The sequence below is a fragment of the Sesamum indicum genome, linkage group LG1 (assembly GCF_026168435.1).
Source record: "Sesamum indicum cultivar Baizhima isolate 11 linkage group LG1, ASM2616843v1, whole genome shotgun sequence".
NCBI classification, from domain to species: domain Eukaryota; kingdom Viridiplantae; phylum Streptophyta; class Magnoliopsida; order Lamiales; family Pedaliaceae; genus Sesamum; species Sesamum indicum.
This window is the reverse complement of record NC_142657.1, coordinates 4,270,549-4,288,050: the sequence shown is the minus strand read 5'-3', so window position 1 is coordinate 4,288,050 and position 17,502 is coordinate 4,270,549. Positions and strand designations below refer to the sequence as shown.

At 33.9% G+C, this 17,502-nt stretch overlaps 1 protein-coding gene across 1 annotated transcript; it reads right to left on the bottom strand.

Moving 5' to 3' along the window:
* Positions 1 to 14,629: 14,629 nt before the first annotated feature.
* On the bottom strand, positions 14,630 to 16,977 carry LOC105156698 (2-oxoglutarate-dependent dioxygenase 19). The gene is made up of 4 exons (XM_011072916.3): positions 16,697 to 16,977; positions 16,300 to 16,541; positions 15,615 to 15,942; positions 14,630 to 15,088 (listed from the first exon to the last, which is right to left on the bottom strand). The coding sequence occupies exons 1-4, from the start codon at positions 16,931 to 16,933 to the stop codon at positions 14,843 to 14,845; spliced, it is 1,053 nt and encodes a 350-aa protein (XP_011071218.1). The 5' UTR covers positions 16,934 to 16,977; the 3' UTR covers positions 14,630 to 14,842.
* Between the last annotated feature and the right edge of the window lie 525 nt (positions 16,978 to 17,502).

Below are 17,502 nucleotides of genomic sequence, written 5' to 3'. Positions count from 1 at the left end.
TTTGTTTCATCCTCTAGCCATATGTCTAGCATGATTGCTTTGTTATTATTATGCTTTTGACAAACACCGAGCGCCCGGGAATTTTAAAGGAAACAACCCTTTGAACCAATTTTTAAAATTTTTTATTTCACGCTTCCGTTGCATTCCCAGGCCATACCGATTCTTTCACCATGTTATTTCGTCAAATCCCAAGGCCGTTTTCGTCAATCTCCAAAAGTCATTGATTGCCTACTTTTGGTCTCGGTGGGTCGGGAACAAGCTTGTGACTTGCACAAAGTAGTGCTAGACTTGGCCCCGCGTAAACACTCCAACGCTCAATTTAGATCGTATAAGATGTTCAGGGCGTAAGACGAGAAGGTAGTTAAGAGAGTATATATATATATATATATATATATTCGTTTTAGCTAACCTTACATTCATAATAGCGCATATGTAAAAAAATTCTATCTCAATGAAATACTTTAGCAGTTTTATATATTGAGGATAATTTATCAGTACTACATACTTAATTTGAATTTTTACTACTTCTATTATTTTCAACACATTGCTATAGTGCATTTAACTATTAATTAAAATATTCACTATTTAAATATTTTGTACTCAAAATTTTTTCTACCTGAATGAAATATTTGAGAAATTTAAAAATTGAGGACAATATACCATAAGACATACTAAACTCAAAATATTTATTATTTGAATTTTATTTAATATATTTTTTCAGTCCAAATATAAAGTCTAACAAAATCATTTTGGAGACAATACTACAATTTATTTAATTATTCATTAAATTTTTAATTATTATGTAGAATGTAAAAAAAAATCCTCAACAAAAAAATTACTTAACATAAATATATATACCATATTTCACTAACAAACAAAAATACTATATACATACACACTTATATAATAAATATATAAAAATATATAATTTGATAATCACAGTAGCCTTTGTCTTCCAAATCTTAACATCAAACATACACCACTTATCTTAAACTATTTTATATTATATCAAAATATAAATTCAAACATACCATCTATTTCAAACACATACTTATTTATCTTTGTTATCTCTTTCCATCTCCAAAATACCAAAACAAAACACTCTAAAACACAAATCCAAACAATATGATCGATTTTTAGATATGTTATCGTTTTATTGTAGATGGGTTATTTTATTTTTTGGAAAAAATACAATTTAGCTCCCTATGATATTGGAAATGTGCAAATTATCCCCCTATAGAAAAAAAATTAACAATATAATTTTCGTATTTTTTAAAATGCAGCAATTTATCTCTATGTTTTTTAAAATCATTAGTACACAATTTGCTAGGGAATACTATTGTTAGTCCATCCAATTAACTACAAAATTAATTTCTTTGTAAATTTGTTTTTGTAGTATATGCCTTTTTTTTATAGTGAATTCAAACAAACTTATGTCGATCAATCTCAAAATTAATGAATAATTGTATTCAACTCAAATAAATTATCGAGTTGAATATAATTTAAAGCCTTAAATAACTTAATATTTCACACATAATGTACTTGATATTTCACACATAATGTTGATTAAGGGAGTTTCATTTGCATTTCAGAATCTTACATACATCTCATAGGATGCCTTCTTAATTTACCTTCGTAGATACATCCGAAGGGTTAATTGAAAAATAGTCCTATAACTGATTGTGAATGGCGTTTTAGTCCTTTAATTTGAGCATTGACAAAATAGTCCCATAACTTTTTTAAAAGTCTTCATTTTAGTCCTCTGGCCAGATTTGAACAATTTTTACATGATTTTACCATGCCACAGCTTTAAAATGTGTACTTTAGTCCATTTTCACTAATTTTGCATATTTATGCCTATATTTATCCATACTCACCTAAAATGGTACCAAAGTCTAGTTTTATTGAAAAAATATTTATTTATATTGCATTTAAATATTTTTTCACTAATAAAGGAGACTCTTTAAGAAAATGAAATCAAATGAAAGTGCGAGTCACAATGGGGAACATTTTAAGATTCTAAAAAATCGACAATGGAATCTCTTTATGGAAATTCTAGGAAAAGGCGAGAATTATCTCCAAACACCATATGAGGGTTCAAGTGAAAACTAGAAGTATTTTCAAATATTGAAATAATAGAAAAAGATTTCCTCCTAGGAATCCTAACGAAAAGGCCACAAAGCTGGATCTTGAACCTCTTACTAAGGAGGAATAAGAAGAATGGTGGAGAATTCACCAGACCCAGAAGGTGCTACAAGGAAATACAGTGAAAGCCATATATTCAACCAAAGTTCAGGGTAGATTACCAGCAAGCAGAAACGAAACGTGTAATTTCTTTCCCCAATACAGTTCTATAGTTCTACAAACTATGATTAAAGGAGCTGATTGGAAAGAACTTAAGCCAGATACCTCGAAGGTCTGGCAAGATCAAAGAGAAATTTAAAAGACAATTGAAGACTATGAACATAGGTTAATTCATATACCTACGAAAATAGAAATCTTAAGCCAGAAGGTGGACGAGATCCTTAAAATCCTTCCCAATCTACATAAGGACCTTACAGATTTGAAGTTAAAATTGCAGATTTAAAGAAAAATCAAAGGGAGAGCCCTGAGACATCTAAATCGAGACAAGAGCAAATCAGGGACAACCTTCAAATAGTACATCTTCTACATCAGAATGGGAAGGCCATGGAGATTCCAAAGCCAAAGCTCAGAGAAGATCTGATCATCGTATCCACTCAATCATAAAGTAATGGAGGTGATGAGAGCATATATATCATATTTACAAGAATTGGCGGAATCCTTTTTTCCAACTTGGGATTGTGGATTTAGTCAATGTCCAAACCAATGAAATCACTCAAGTACTACCACCGTCGGAGGGAAGTACATGTTCTAATGATCCTCCACAGGGTCATCAAAAGAGAGAGTGCAGATTTCCACACCAACAGCACTTCAACGTTAGTAGGGACCAGGCTAAAAGAAAATCAAGGGAGAAATCCAAGAAGCGTGCTTGAGAATACCCCATAGGTGATAACCATGCTCCAATCCTTACATCCATACGGCGTTATACTTAACCCGGATGTTATCGATTTTCAGAATACAGAGAAATTAATAGATAAATAGGTTGCAGCAGTAAAGATAGCAGCAACTACTTTAGAACTCGATAAGAAAAACTTCACAAAACTAGTAGACTTGAGTTTGGAAGGTTTTATGAAGATTGGATGGGATAATACACCAAAAGATACCAGAGTCAGCATCCTTGCCGGAGATTCAAAAGGCGCGATAGCAAATCCACTAGGAAGACTCATGAAAATATACTTTATTGAGATGGTTACTTCAAAGGAAATAGAGTCGAAAAGGCTAGAGAATATGCACAAGCTCTTTTAGCCTTGAATTAAGGAGTATTTGTCCGGTAGATGATTGCGCAAATATTTCTTTTAGAGTGGAGTAGCAACAGAAGTATAGCAGCTCCAATGCTCTTTCAAGAATATGCAGTTCATGCAGGAAAATGTTGATTCAGTCATACAAAGTACCTAAAGGACAGTTAGATACAGTTGCAAGTAGGATGTCTTCCCTTAAAGGAAAACTGAAGGATTGGTGCAAACGAGAATCCATCCAGAAAAACATGAAGAGGTTGAGAGGTAAGATCAAACAAACCCCTCTCTGTTGTGATAACAATAATTTTTCAACCATTATAGGACAATCAATACTTTCAGAGTGCCCATACCAGAGCTAATGAAAGTTTTAGAGACTGCAATTGCTGGACCTGCAGAGCAAGAGGTCATATCTCTCTAGATTGCCAGCGAAAGCGTGGTGAATTATGAAAATTTGAATCCATGGATGACATCTTGGATGCAGTCTACTATGCCGATTTGGTATCCATTTACCAATTCGAAGACCTTCCATCAGACGAAAGCGTCTATGAGGAAGAAATAGAGACTGATTATGATGGATTCATAATCGAGTCAGATAACTTATAACGAGGGAAATAGGCTTCAAATCTTTGAAAACCTGACAGGATTCTTTTCCAGGATCACTATGCAAACAGAACTATGGAAAGAATCACCCGAAAAGATTCCAACCTCAGCCCGTATGATGAATTTATGATTGGACAAATTGGGCGAGTACTTAACCAGATAGGACTAAACTAAAGAAAGCATCACATAATCTACAAAGTAAGTTCAGATCAATTTGCTATACCTATGGAATTTACTGGTAACTATAATAAAAATGCAAATTATTCCTAAAGAAAAAATTCTTGAAGAGTTGAATAATCTTAGAGAAGAAAGAGTTGTTACTATGAAATGGATCCACATAGAAACTACTGAAGTTGTACTAAAAGCAACTTTTAAGGAAGGAATTAATTCAGAGATACATTTATTTATAATGGATAGAATAATCAATAACCTAAGAGATGGTTGTCTTAGGATAATGATAGGCAATTTGTATGCGGGAAAATTGATGTTTAACATTCATCCTAGAATTGTATACAACCTAGCATACTAAGATTTCAGTAGAATCTTAACTCTTAATCAAGATTTTAAAAGAAAAGACCTAATGAAAAAAGGCAATAGACCATATTCTATAACTTATAGAATTGCATATGGTCTTTCCAACACACATTATTCTGATTTGTTCCTTAGGAAAGAGTATATTAAAATTCCCGGAATTTTCAAGGAATTTTCTAAAGTTATGGCACCAAATCCATTTAAGATATCTAGAATAGGTGGTGTCAATATTGATATAAAAGATCATCCAGTTTTAGACCAAACACTTAGTTCTAGAATTGAGTTTAGTAGTAGGATGTCATTTTCGGAAGATAGGATTACAGGCTACAAAGAAGAAAAAGTTATTCAAAGCATTAGCTCCTTAAATGGTTAGAGTGGATAACGTAAAACTTAGATGCCCTGAAGTATGGGAATAAAATACAAGTTATATTTGACATTACTAAGAAAGACAACTTTTTTTCTTGTGATGCTTATATAATTTGCAACAACCTGTTGTTGGTCGATACAAAGGGATGCAAGAAATAGTAAGCTATGAAAATTTTGCAGGTGTTGGAAGACGACAAAATGGGAATATGAGTTTGGGATTAAGTTTTCTTGAATATCATAAAACATGGGGGAGAAAAGGTACGGAATGGAATTCAGTCTGGATGGTGTTACCATAAGGATTAAATGACGAGTCCCTTTTCTATATGCATATCCGTTGGTATGCTGTATGATCAATATAAGACAGAGTATTTAGCAGCTTATATTGATTCAGGATCAGGGATATGCACGACAAAACCTGGAGTTTTTCTTAAAGAAGCAAGGGAAACTTTACCTGTTATTACAGGAAGGGATTTTTTCCAGAAAATCTTAACGTTCAATAAAGGAATACAAGAAGTCAAGATCATGATCGGAGGAGCATTTGGATCACCCTGGTTAAGGGTAAAAACAAATCCTATTTACTTTTATGATACCGATATCTTGTTAGGTAATAATTTTTCCTTCAAGCATTTGCAAGATATATAAGGATAATCAAAGTAATCTGTTAATCTTTACTACAAATTATAGTAGTGCAATACAGGGTTTGCAAAGAAAAAATGCCTTTAACAGAATAATGCTTATAAATTTTCACAGTAAGCGTGGTGAATTCGATATCAGATTAACTCATCCAAAAATGCAGGATTAGAGAAAATTTGGTAAGGTTCTTTTCTCTTTCAGGCAACAGGGATTCATCGATAGCGATAGCTTGTACAAGAATCTGAGGAAGAGATTAAGAACCTGAACGAAGCTTTATGGGAGATAAAGTTGTTATACATTAACGAAGAGAGCAAGCTCTCTCTTGAGAATGTCAAGAGACTTTTCCAAAGGACTACAGTGAAAACCCTCTTGCATGGTCGGATAGGAGCAAGATCGAAGCTACTCTAGAAGTTAAAGAAGAATGCAGGCATGAGTATGTTAGATTCAAATCTATCCAGATGAACATGGAAGATAAGAAAGATATGTAGACGATTACCAAAGAGCATATCAATCTTGGACTCATCGAGCCTGGAGTCTCTACCTACATTAGCCCTAGATTTCTGGTGAGAAACCATGGTGAGATAAAAAGAGCGAAACCCAGGTTGGTAATTGACTATCAAGGTATTAATAAAATATTAGAATTTTATGGTTATTACATTCCTAGTATAGAGCACTTAATTGATTGCATTAGAGGTGCACAAGTGTTTTCCAAATTCTATTGCAAATCAGGTTTTTATCAGATTAAGATGGAGAGTGAATCAAAAAAATTTACAGCATTCTCCACACCACATGGACAATATATATGGAATCTGCTTCCAATGGATTTAGGTAATGCACCCCAGGTATTTCAAAAGAAAATGGATAATTTGTGTAAAGATTATTTTGAATTCATGTTTTTCAACATTGACAAGATATTGATTGCATCTAAAAATATGAAAGATCATATTAAATATCTTGAAATATTTTCTGATGCATGTCATAAAGATGATTTAGTGCTTTCTGAGAAAAAAGCTACTATTGTTGTCAATAAAATTGGATTTTTAGCAGTTCTTATTGAAGAAGCAGGAATTAAGTTACGGAATCATATTATGGAGAAAATTCGCAATTTCCCAGACGTACTCAAGGCAAGAAGTATTTGCGTAGCTTCTTGGGAGTTGTTAATTTTGCAGGCATTTTCATTAAGGATCTTGCAAGATACATGAAGGATTTCCGACTAATCTTGAAGGAAATAGAAAGTTGAAAGTGGAAATGGAAAGAAATCCACACAAAAAGGTTTTTTGAGCTAAAACAGGTTTGCGGTAACCTGCCAAAGTTTGCTATACCACAAGACGGGGACAAATTTGTGGTGTAAGCAGACACCAATGACTATAGATGGGCAATAATGCTCAAGAAAAAGACAACTACAGGGGAAGAACCTTGTAGATATAGGTTTGTTCTCTGAACAACAAGCCAAAGTCTGGCACATTAATGAGAAGGAATTCTTTGCGGTTTGAAAGGCTTTTAAAAAATGGCCTTTATTTTCACTAGCTAAAGAATTCATTTTAAAAGTTTATAATACTAATGTTAAGGCGTTCTTAAGGAATAAATTAGAATCTAAAATAGAGAAAGCTCATTATCAGATGGCAAGTTGGATGCAAATATTATTGATATAATATTGTCGTTATAAAATCGCATTAGAATGTTCTTGCAGATTTCCTGACAAGAGATGGAGGCATCTGAAGCAAACTCCATCATTCTGAGACTCATGCACCTCCGGAAAAACCTCAAGGAGCTTGACAAGAAGTTCGGACAGCTAGAGATGAATGCCCAAGTTGCCGGACAAATTTAAAGAGCACACCAAGACACTGTCTAGGTCGCCGTAATGAGTTTCCTGTTAGCATCCACTCGCTATTGAACAACCTACGAGAACCAATTCGGAAGGCGTCACCTTCGAGGATGACTCACGAGTTGAGGGAGCATGACTCTATCGATTGTATGGCTCTAAACCTGTAGCGTCCGATTCAACTATCGATTGGACAAGGGCTTCGTCAGACTCTAGTGAAATGACATCAATTGGGTCATAGAAAGTGCAAACTCCTGATGATTCAAGTCAACCCAATACCTTTAGGGTAAAAGAGGGAGAGATTAGCCTTAGGCCGATTATAGGCACCCTTTAGGGCTAATACTAACAAGTCGATATCTTCTTCTTCTACTACCTGGCAAGAATATCAGCTTATGTGGGAAAAATTAATTTCCCACACAGGAGTAAATCCAAGCAAAACCATCATCAAAACATCTGAAAAATATAACAGAGTCTGGATGTTAGAGGGGTCCAATCCAGAGAGGTCAGAGAGTGGTATGATTTTGGAGCTCTAGCTTCAGTCCATACTATGTCACCCAATTTTCCAGAAATTTTGGAGTGGATTAGTAGGGCGGTTTTTGACTCAGGCAAAATAACGCCCACTTAAAGAGACGAGATATTCTGTAGATATCATTTCTATCAGTAACTCCAGAAACTGTAGGGAAAGGATCTCATCCAGTATTTCATTTTATGAAGTTGCAGAGGCCGGAAGTGGTAGCTATCAACAAAATCAAAGCTGCCTCAGGAGAAACTCGACTGGTATCCGCCATAAGTGAAGATAATATTTCCATTAGATGAACTTGGGGATTATGGATCTGTCACACCGAGATGAACAAAATCAAGTATCCGTTTAAAATATTTTCATACAAATAAAATGAATCATTCCTGTTAAACTCTATGACAGGAAAAAGCACTGAGTTTGCTGAGAGCTTGTTCTAGAAGAAGAGAATACTGATATGGGAAAATAAGTTGTTAGCAACTTGTTGGAATAGGTGACCAAAAAGCCAATTGGATTGGCGATTTTGAAAACCATTCAAGCAATCTTTATTTAAGTAATTTTGCCCCGACGAATATAGTAAGTGTTCGTCTCTATGTATATGTATCAGTTGTGCTTACCAATTACGTTAAGCACTACTTTGACGTCAAAACAGATGCCCACAGACCACTTAATAACCCATGTAGTTGGGTTGCGCATTTGATGGCGGCTACAAGACCAAATTCTAAAGGTTGATCTGAAATACTCCAAGTCGAGGACCTCGAGATTAGGCATCGAGAGTCCTACTAAGACTGGCATTGAGTATTTCATTTATTAGATGAGTGCGGCGTTTCATCGGCGACAGACGTTGGACGTCTATGCAATTTCAGTGGGTTAGTTAACAAGGTGGTCAACTGACTGAACTGACTCCTGGGGATCATCATATGGAAGCCTTGGAGGCTTTGTTGGTATGACTCGAATCACCAGCTCTGATAGTACGGGAGTAGTCTTCAAACTTGAGGAATCATGGCAATCAAGTGCATACGATGATTGTATCTTGGATCTGTGTGGGAGGTGATTGTGTCACAAATATGATCATCATGAGTCTTGTCCAGTACAGTCGGAGTATGTAGCGAGGACAGTGAGCTCGAAAAAGAGGATATGTCCTCTGTTAGTATGTGACAGAGGTATCTCCTATGCACTTGGAGATGCGTTCACGCTTTACGAACCTGTGGCCACAATCGTTGATCGAATAGAAAAAGGATAAATGCCTAGTCCAGGATGGGAACGACACCTAACTCCATACCCTAAACTAAGGTCGAGAGATGGTAGATCGAAGGACTATACCCGTATGAACTCGAGAGCCTAAATGTTCATACGTCCATTCACCTAGTCTCTAGTGCCATTAACGTTAATAGACGTCCACCGGCAGTAACAAGCTTTCTTGATTATGGGTTAATCAAGAATTATCAATTAAATTAGATTTAATTAATAATAGTGTTACACACTAGCCTAAGTCTAGTTGAAAGGTGAACCTAAAGAGTCACACACATCACTAGGAAAGAACAAGGAATTAAATTAGAATTAATTCTACAAGTAATTCGATTACTTGCAAATAAGAGTTCCATTGAATAGAAGACCCAAAGATAAAAAGGGATTAATTTATGTTGGGCATATTCTCATCATTTAATGAGTTGGACCTTATTAATTAATGATGATAATATGCGCATAACTAGTTAATTAGATTAAATACATATTGGGCTCAATTGGATGAATTTTTTATTAAATTGAATTTAAATAAAAATTCGTTGGGACTTGCATTTTAATTGATAAAAATCGGCCAACACATACCCCATTGGGCACATGTGAAAAAGTTCTATAGAAGGAAATTATTGGCTAGCAAAATTGTAATTTTAGAAAGTGCAATTTTGATCATCTTTCTGATTTGGAATCAACAAGACTTACCTTGTAGATGAATAAATGTACCTAGCCACATATATGTACATCTATACAAGGTATATATATATAATATTATTACTTATTATTACACAACACAAGAAAATAATTCCTCCTTCTCCATAGAACTCGGCTGCCCCTCTCTTTATTTCTCAAGGAGACTTTTTCTCTTATTCTCTTCTAGCAAGGAGTTCAGGAGATTTTTAATTTCAGTGTGATGTGGACGTACCTAGTGGATTGCTACGTTGGAACCTTCGGTGAACGTTTCGACTTAGCTGACGAGAAAAATAAAAAGGTATCATCTTTACTCTTTTACGTTCCCGTTTATACCAACATTCTCATATGGTTATTTTATTTTTATTTTCTTACTTTCATACTATATCGAATGTCCGAAAACTCTAAGGGTATACCCGTTGGTTCGTTGTTTTTGCGGTTTAATTTTATTATTGTATGCGTCTTCGCTTATCGCTTCCACTATCGCGTTCTCGATCGTACCACGCGATCCTTTCACAATTGAGTCTACAAGGATGAAGACATGCAACATATTGTATGTTGGGCAATGACATAACCATGTATGCCCTTGTTGTGAAAAATAAGAGAAGTCCCTGTTTGGGATTAAAATTCGGGTTACCCAACAGAATCTCAAGCCAAAACTGGACAAGGGTAAAAGAAAGAATTTTTACAAGACAAAGTGAAATCCAAAAGATGTAAAAATTGAAGAGTGGGACTGTCAGCAAAATACGACAAATGCCAACAGTCAGAGAGTTAGAAATCCAGCTAAGAATCAAGTGGCCGAAAAGCTATCATGGCCAAAAGCTGGAAAGGAAAAGAAGGTGACCAACGTAATGACGTCATGCAGAAAAGACAAGAAGAGGATCAATGCAGTGACGTCATCAAAAATCAAGTTTGAAGTTCGTGTTTGGAGTCCGCGGACAACTATAAATAAAATTTTCTCCTACTCTTTAAATCATAATAAATGTAGTCTTTTAAATCTTTGTGGTTTTAAGCTTTCAGTTTATGGGGGTTTCCCCAACGAGTCAAGTCCTCTATCCAATGAGAGGTTAAACAGTTGTCTCCTCCAATGGAGGAAATAATATCCATGTAATATTTCTTGTATTTCTTCAATAAAAGTTAAGCTTCTATTCAATTTGTTGTCAAAAATTCTATTAAGTCCCTATATTTGAGTATCTTCTACGCCCTAAAGTAGGAAACAAAATAGTGTGTGTTGTCTGCTGCTGAAGGAGTCAAGTGTGTGCGAAGTATCTGCTACGATAGTGTAATTGGAAGAAGTCCATAAAATCGAGGACATGGAATATTCGGGAGCAAGACGGTCAAAAAGAGGTATATTATTAGGACTTAATTTTATTTCAAAAGCATGTTGGTAGAAGAGCATTTTCAACAGAAGAAGGGCAAAATGGGTATTGATTTGGCTTACTTTGGACCAAAATCACGAATATTCAAAAAGATACAGGACTAATTTGGTATACTGAAACCTAAAGGACAAATTTACAAAATCCTAAAAATACGGGACAAAAAAATTACATTTTAGCCTATATCGTAATATCATATAGGGTGCAACAAGCGCGAACAATTTCCGGTTCACTTCACCACTTCATATCTATATAAAATAAAATAAAATCATTGAAATTATTCAACTAAACATCATGTATGTATAGATATGGACAATCTCTATGAATTTCATTCTGCGGGATGAAATTAATGACTTTATAATTTGAATATACGTTAAAGATGTTAGGTTATTTTTCGACAGCAATTATCTGATGTTCTTATCAAAAATCAATTCAAAGAAAATTCTAGAGCACAAATTATTAGTTAGAACCACAATTCAAATATCAACCAAAAATTGGTGTCTATATATAAAAAAAATTGAAGTAAGAAGAGATATATAAAAAGAAGTTTGGTGTCTGTTCAAAAAGAATAGATGAAGGAAAAGTAAAATTAGATGTGTATAAATCTCCTTCGTAATTTAATTTTGTCTTCGTTTAAAATTGGATATAAAGATAAAACCATAAGGTTTAAAAGACAAAAACTTACTAAATAATAAACCTTGTTCGATTTATGCATGTGAAATATCAATGGGCAAAATTTCACTTTTGGTCCCACTAAATAGGGTCATTCTCACTTTTGGTCCCGCGCTTTAGGTGTTCAACACTTGTAGTCCCAAAACCCTAATTTTTTAACACTTTTAGTCCCGCGCCGTTAAAAACTGACGGAAACAGCACGTGACTTGTCACGTGCCGTTAGTCAACTAGTATGGTACATGTTGGTCAACGGCAAAATATCACTTTTGGTCCCACTAGATAAGGTCATTCTCACTTTTGGTCCCACGCTTTACGTTTTCAACACTTGTAGTCCCAAAACCCTAATGGAGAGTGAGACTGAGACATTCCAGCACAACAACGGCAAGTTCTTGGCGGTTCCTTGCAGTGAAAGCTTAATCTTCATCAAAAGCAACTCAACATCTGAAACAGAGTGAGTGAGAGTGAGAAGAATGCAAATGCAGAGAGACAGAGAGGCCTAAGAGCCGCCATGAATGAGGCTGGGAAGGAAAAAGAAACTGAGTGTGAGAGGGTTCTTTGTTTGAGCTGTGTTCATTGAGTCATCCTCTAGACTAAATCTTGCAACTTCTCAGTCAAATACCACTGGTATGGTAAAATGCAGAGAGATAGAGAGGCCTAAGAGCCGCCATGAATGAGGTTGGGAAGGAAAAAGAAACTGAGTGTGAGAGGGTTCTTTGTTTGAGCTCGAGCTCGACGAGCTCACCGAGGTTGAGCTTGAGCTCGAGCTCGATACATTATTTTCGAGCTCGAACTCGAGCTCGATTTAGCTCGAGTTCGATTTTGTTCCAGAAATTGCAGAAGAATAGAGGTGGGAAGGAGAGGAATTTTACAACATTACATACAAAAATTTTCAGAAATTTTGCTAATCGATAATGGTCTTCCATACAACATTACAACTCTTTTATAAAACCAAACAACAACAACAAGAAATAAACAAATCATTGTCCCCTGAAAACACACTCAAACCCAAGAAAAAAAATTAAACAAGATGCTAAAAACACACCCAAACCATCTGATATCAAAATATAAGAGTAATCATTCAAGACGGTGTATCGTTGAATCAGGCCATGTCATTTTAAATCATACCGTCTGATATGATCTAATAGACACAATCTTATATATATTTAAATTTCGTATGAATCAGGTGCCCAAATTTTAAGATATCTTAATTATTGATTAAACTTTTTAATCTCATTATATATCTAATAAAAATAATAATTAAAATTGTTCAACCATTATCATCATCATTATTATTATTTTTGTTATTATTATTATTATGATTTTTAGATTAATTCATAAGAATTACTAAATTTTGACATAAATTTATAAATAATAAAGAATCATAAGTGAATTACTTGTCAATTTAAAAAATATTAACGTAATACAAATATATATTAAAATATAACATAAAGTTCTATATATCATATTAAATAATAATTTTAATTATAAAAAATATTATAATTTGCTAAGTTGTTGATTAGATTTATTTTTGTATAAAGATTAAATATATAAATAAAAGTATCATAATTTATTATTATACAAAATAAAATAAATGATATTGATTATAATATACGATCAATTTAGATTATAAAACTGATCAAATATTAGATATAAAATTAAATATATAAAAAAATTAAAAATAATATATAAAAAAAATTCACCAGCTCGCGAGCGGTGAACAAGTAAACATGAGCTCGAGCTCAAAGTCAAGTCGGCTCGACTCATCTGCCACCCCTATGACTAATGGCACGTGACTTGTCACATGCCGTTTCTGTCAGTTTTTAACGGAGTGGGTCTAAAGGTGTTAAAAAATTTATATTGCACCTTAATATAAAATACTATTTTATTGATATATATAAAATCAAAAAAAATATTTTAATTGAAATTAAAAATATAAACAGAGTTATATTGTTGATGTCTTGGTCATATTAAATTATTTATTTAATTTAGACCTAACTTATTTAAATAAAGTATTGAATAAAGTATATTCTTCACATTTTTATTTGGCATTCACAATATATATGTATATATCTATACATAAATATGAATAGAAAAAGACACAAATGTTCGATCAATTTGGTCAACCCTTATAACCAATTTCTGTCACATCAAAAATACATATACATATATTCAACATTCTCACACTTATATACCTATATTTGGAAGCAACTAATCCAAATATATTATCAATTTTCGCACAAAAACCAATAAAGTATTTCTACCTATTTCCAAATGTTGGAAATTGAAAATGAAAATGAAAATGAAAACACAACCAAACGGGCCCTAGGATTTTGGGACTACAAGTGTTGAACACGTAAAGCGTGGGACCAAAAGTGAGAATAACGCTATCTAGTGGGACCAAAAGTGATATTTTGCCGTTGACCAACATGGACCATACCAGCTGACTAACGGCACGTGCGTGTCACGTGCCGTTTCCGTTAGTTTTTAACGGTGTGGGACTAAAAGTGTTAAAAAATTAGGGTTTTGGGACTATAAGTGTTGAGCACCTAAAGCGCGGGATCAAAAGTGAGAATTGCCCTATTTAGTGGGACCAAAAGTGAAATTTTGCCATTATATATTGAATAAGTAGAATTTTTGGTCACCTTGCAGGCATATATAACTGTTACACATTCTATAGTAAACTAATATTATATCTCATATATATATATATATATATATATTATATTTTATGTATAAACATTGTATCGTTTCATGTCATATTATTATAAGAAAAATTATATACGGGACTTATACGTGTAAAGTTGTGAAGTATAACATGAAATTCAATGCTAATATATAATAAAAAATATTGGGAGTATTGCACCATGTACAATTAAGCATACACAAGCTATAATAAGGTTCGAAAAAAATACCACCAACTCCTCTGTGATATTGAAAATGATATCACAAAAAGATTGTTTGCATTTTTCCCCCTATTTTACTAACACCTGTCATATAAAATCAAAGCTTCTCCTCTGATATATCATATCATACGCTGTTCCAGGAGCGATTTGCCGTTGATTCGAGTTTTCGTCAGCTGTGTCTCCACGTACTCCACATATCTCATCGAACGATACAATGGACGGCCGTCTTTTTGTACGAGGGGCGTGGCAGGGCCGACGACCGCCTCCCCCGATGGACCATTGACCACAATAATTGACATTCTTTCTCTTTCGCTATTCAAAACGGCTCTGTGCTTCACACTCTTGTATCTCCCGTTGCTTAAAATCTGGCCAACCCCAAAAGAAAATGAAAATAACAAATACTATGAAGATGATAACATGAAATTTTAAAATAAGGCTTAATTTTCATCCACTTGAGCAAATTTTAAAAATTTGGTTTTGCCGAAATCCTGTAATTACAAAAAAGAAAAAATAATTTTGTCACCCCTATATTTAGAGTCCTTTTTTTGTTTCTCCGAATATATGGGGCCGTAGATACAATTAAGCCTTTAAAATAAAATACAATATTTATAAGCTCTAACAATATATTAGTATATGAACTTATAACATATTCTAAATAAATTTAGTAAAGGGTAAAATAAAAGTCATGGCAGATGTTTTAGCCACCTTCCAATATACCACGGTCAATAATCATTGTATGGCCATAGTCAATGATTATTAGCTATGATTATTTATTTTTAGTTATGATAGTTAGTCATGATTAAATGCTAATAGAAAATAAAATTCTAATTTACAATAGAAAATTTATAAATTAATCGAATTTCCTGGATATGGGGATTATTGATTAATTACCTGAAGCTGATCGTCAACATTAACTAAAATAGAATTTTGTGGAGAAACAGGGTCAAACCACTGGCCATTGTGCTCAATTTGCAGTCCAGCCACTCCATTATGTATGAGAAAGGTGAAGAGACCTGGATCTGTGTGTTGTGGGACCCCAATTGCCTTGTCGGGTTCAGGGCAAGGTGGGTAGAGATTTGCAGCTAAAATCTGCAAGCTCGAGTCGAGTTTCAAAACTTGGTCCACGTAATCTCGTTCCAGTTCCAGGGCATCAGACATTGCTTCCATCAGTTTTCTGGCCAATTTTAGGGTTCTTTTGCTATACCCCAGTAGAACTTCCCTACAGTTTCATACATAATTAAAATTGTTAAGACAAAATTTCTTTGAGATTATTTTTTCTTTCCTTAATTATAGTAACCATACGTAGTGTCTAAAAAATTGTAATTATGTTTAATATTACAAATAAGGAATTATCTCATATAAAAAAAAAATAGCAATTTACCTCCATGTGTTGAAATACAACAATTTATCCATCTATGTTTTCTAAAATGAAACAATTTATTTTATTTTAAATTATAAATTACTTCTAAAAACAAAGTAGGGTAAATTATTATTATTTTTTCATAAGAGGATATATAATTTACTCATTTGCAATATCTGATAAAGATAAATTATCTTATATGATGTTCCTAATTACCTTAAGAGGTGGGGTTGGTTGGGGCAGTGAAAGTCAGGATGAAAGTAGAGTTTGAGGTACTCCCTCCACAAGGTGAATATCTGGTTTGAGGTATCGGCAACGTTGAAATTGCCACACTTGATGGGATCCGAAGCGCTCTTGGCTTCATACTGCTTCTTCTCTGACTCTGGCAGACTGAAAAATTCCCTGGTCGCAGTGAAAGTCGCATTCATCAACTCCTCCGGTATCCCGTGATTCACCAGCTGCATGCAATTACCAAACAAATTAAAGCTTATGATCATGATAAGGCCCTGATCCAGAGGAACTGATATACATATACATATATATATATATAATGCATAATTAATCAATGTGAAGGAGGACATTAATTAAGAAACATTTTATGTTCTGGACTTACAATGAAAAGGCCCCATTCTTGGCATGCATTGGAGAGATCGTTGATGGCTTGGGACCGTCGATCAGGGTCTTCGGCGGTGATGGCAGAGAAATCAATGACGGGGAGAGAATCACAAGGTAATGCAGTGGACTCATTGATGAAATTAAATTTAGAAGGAACGGCTTTGAGATTGGCAGAATTAGCCAAGTCTTTGAGGGCTGTCTCAAATTCGAATGGATGATGCTCTGCTGATGCCATTTCTCTTTATGAGAGAGAGAGAGAGAAAGGGAAACTGTAAAAGTGCAACTGGTGTAACTTTAGGCGTCTTGCTTTAGTATATATAGGCAAAATTATATTTTTATTCTTGTAACTTTAGGTTGTTAGTACTTTTAGTTCTCAAATTTATTATGTTTATATATTTAGTTTTTTTTTTCTTTTTATGAATTTAGTCCTAAGTATTTTATATTTGAGTCTTTTTTAACAAATTTAGTCATTTGTTTATAACTCTGGTCCTCGTCATACTATAATAAAATCTCATTTTTTATTTTACAACTATGAGTCGTTAGGACCAAACTTGTCTGTATAGAACTAAATTTGTTAATAAAAAACTAAATTCCTAAGAAAATGACTAAATGTGTAAATGGAGTAAGTTATAGGAACAAAAGTGCTAATGACCTAAAGTTACAGAATCAAATGTATTATTTTATCGGTATATATATATATAGAGAGAGAGGGTGGGGGGGGGGGGGAGGGGATTTAGAGCAATGCACAAAATAATTTTTTTTTGTTAGAGTTCACCCTTTTCGCAGGTACAAGTAAACTCTAGA

Coding starts and splice junctions, on each gene's coding strand:
- LOC105156698 (XM_011072916.3), bottom strand. CDS start 16,933: ATGGCATCAGCAGAGCATCATCCATTCGAATTTGAGACAGCCCTCAAA. Junction 16,542..16,696: donor AAGAATGGGGCCTTTTCATT/GTAAGTCCAGAA, acceptor AATTGCATGCAG/CTGGTGAATCACGGGATACC. Junction 15,089..15,614: donor ATGTTGACGATCAGCTTCAG/GTAATTAATCAA, acceptor GGGGTTGGCCAG/ATTTTAAGCAACGGGAGATA.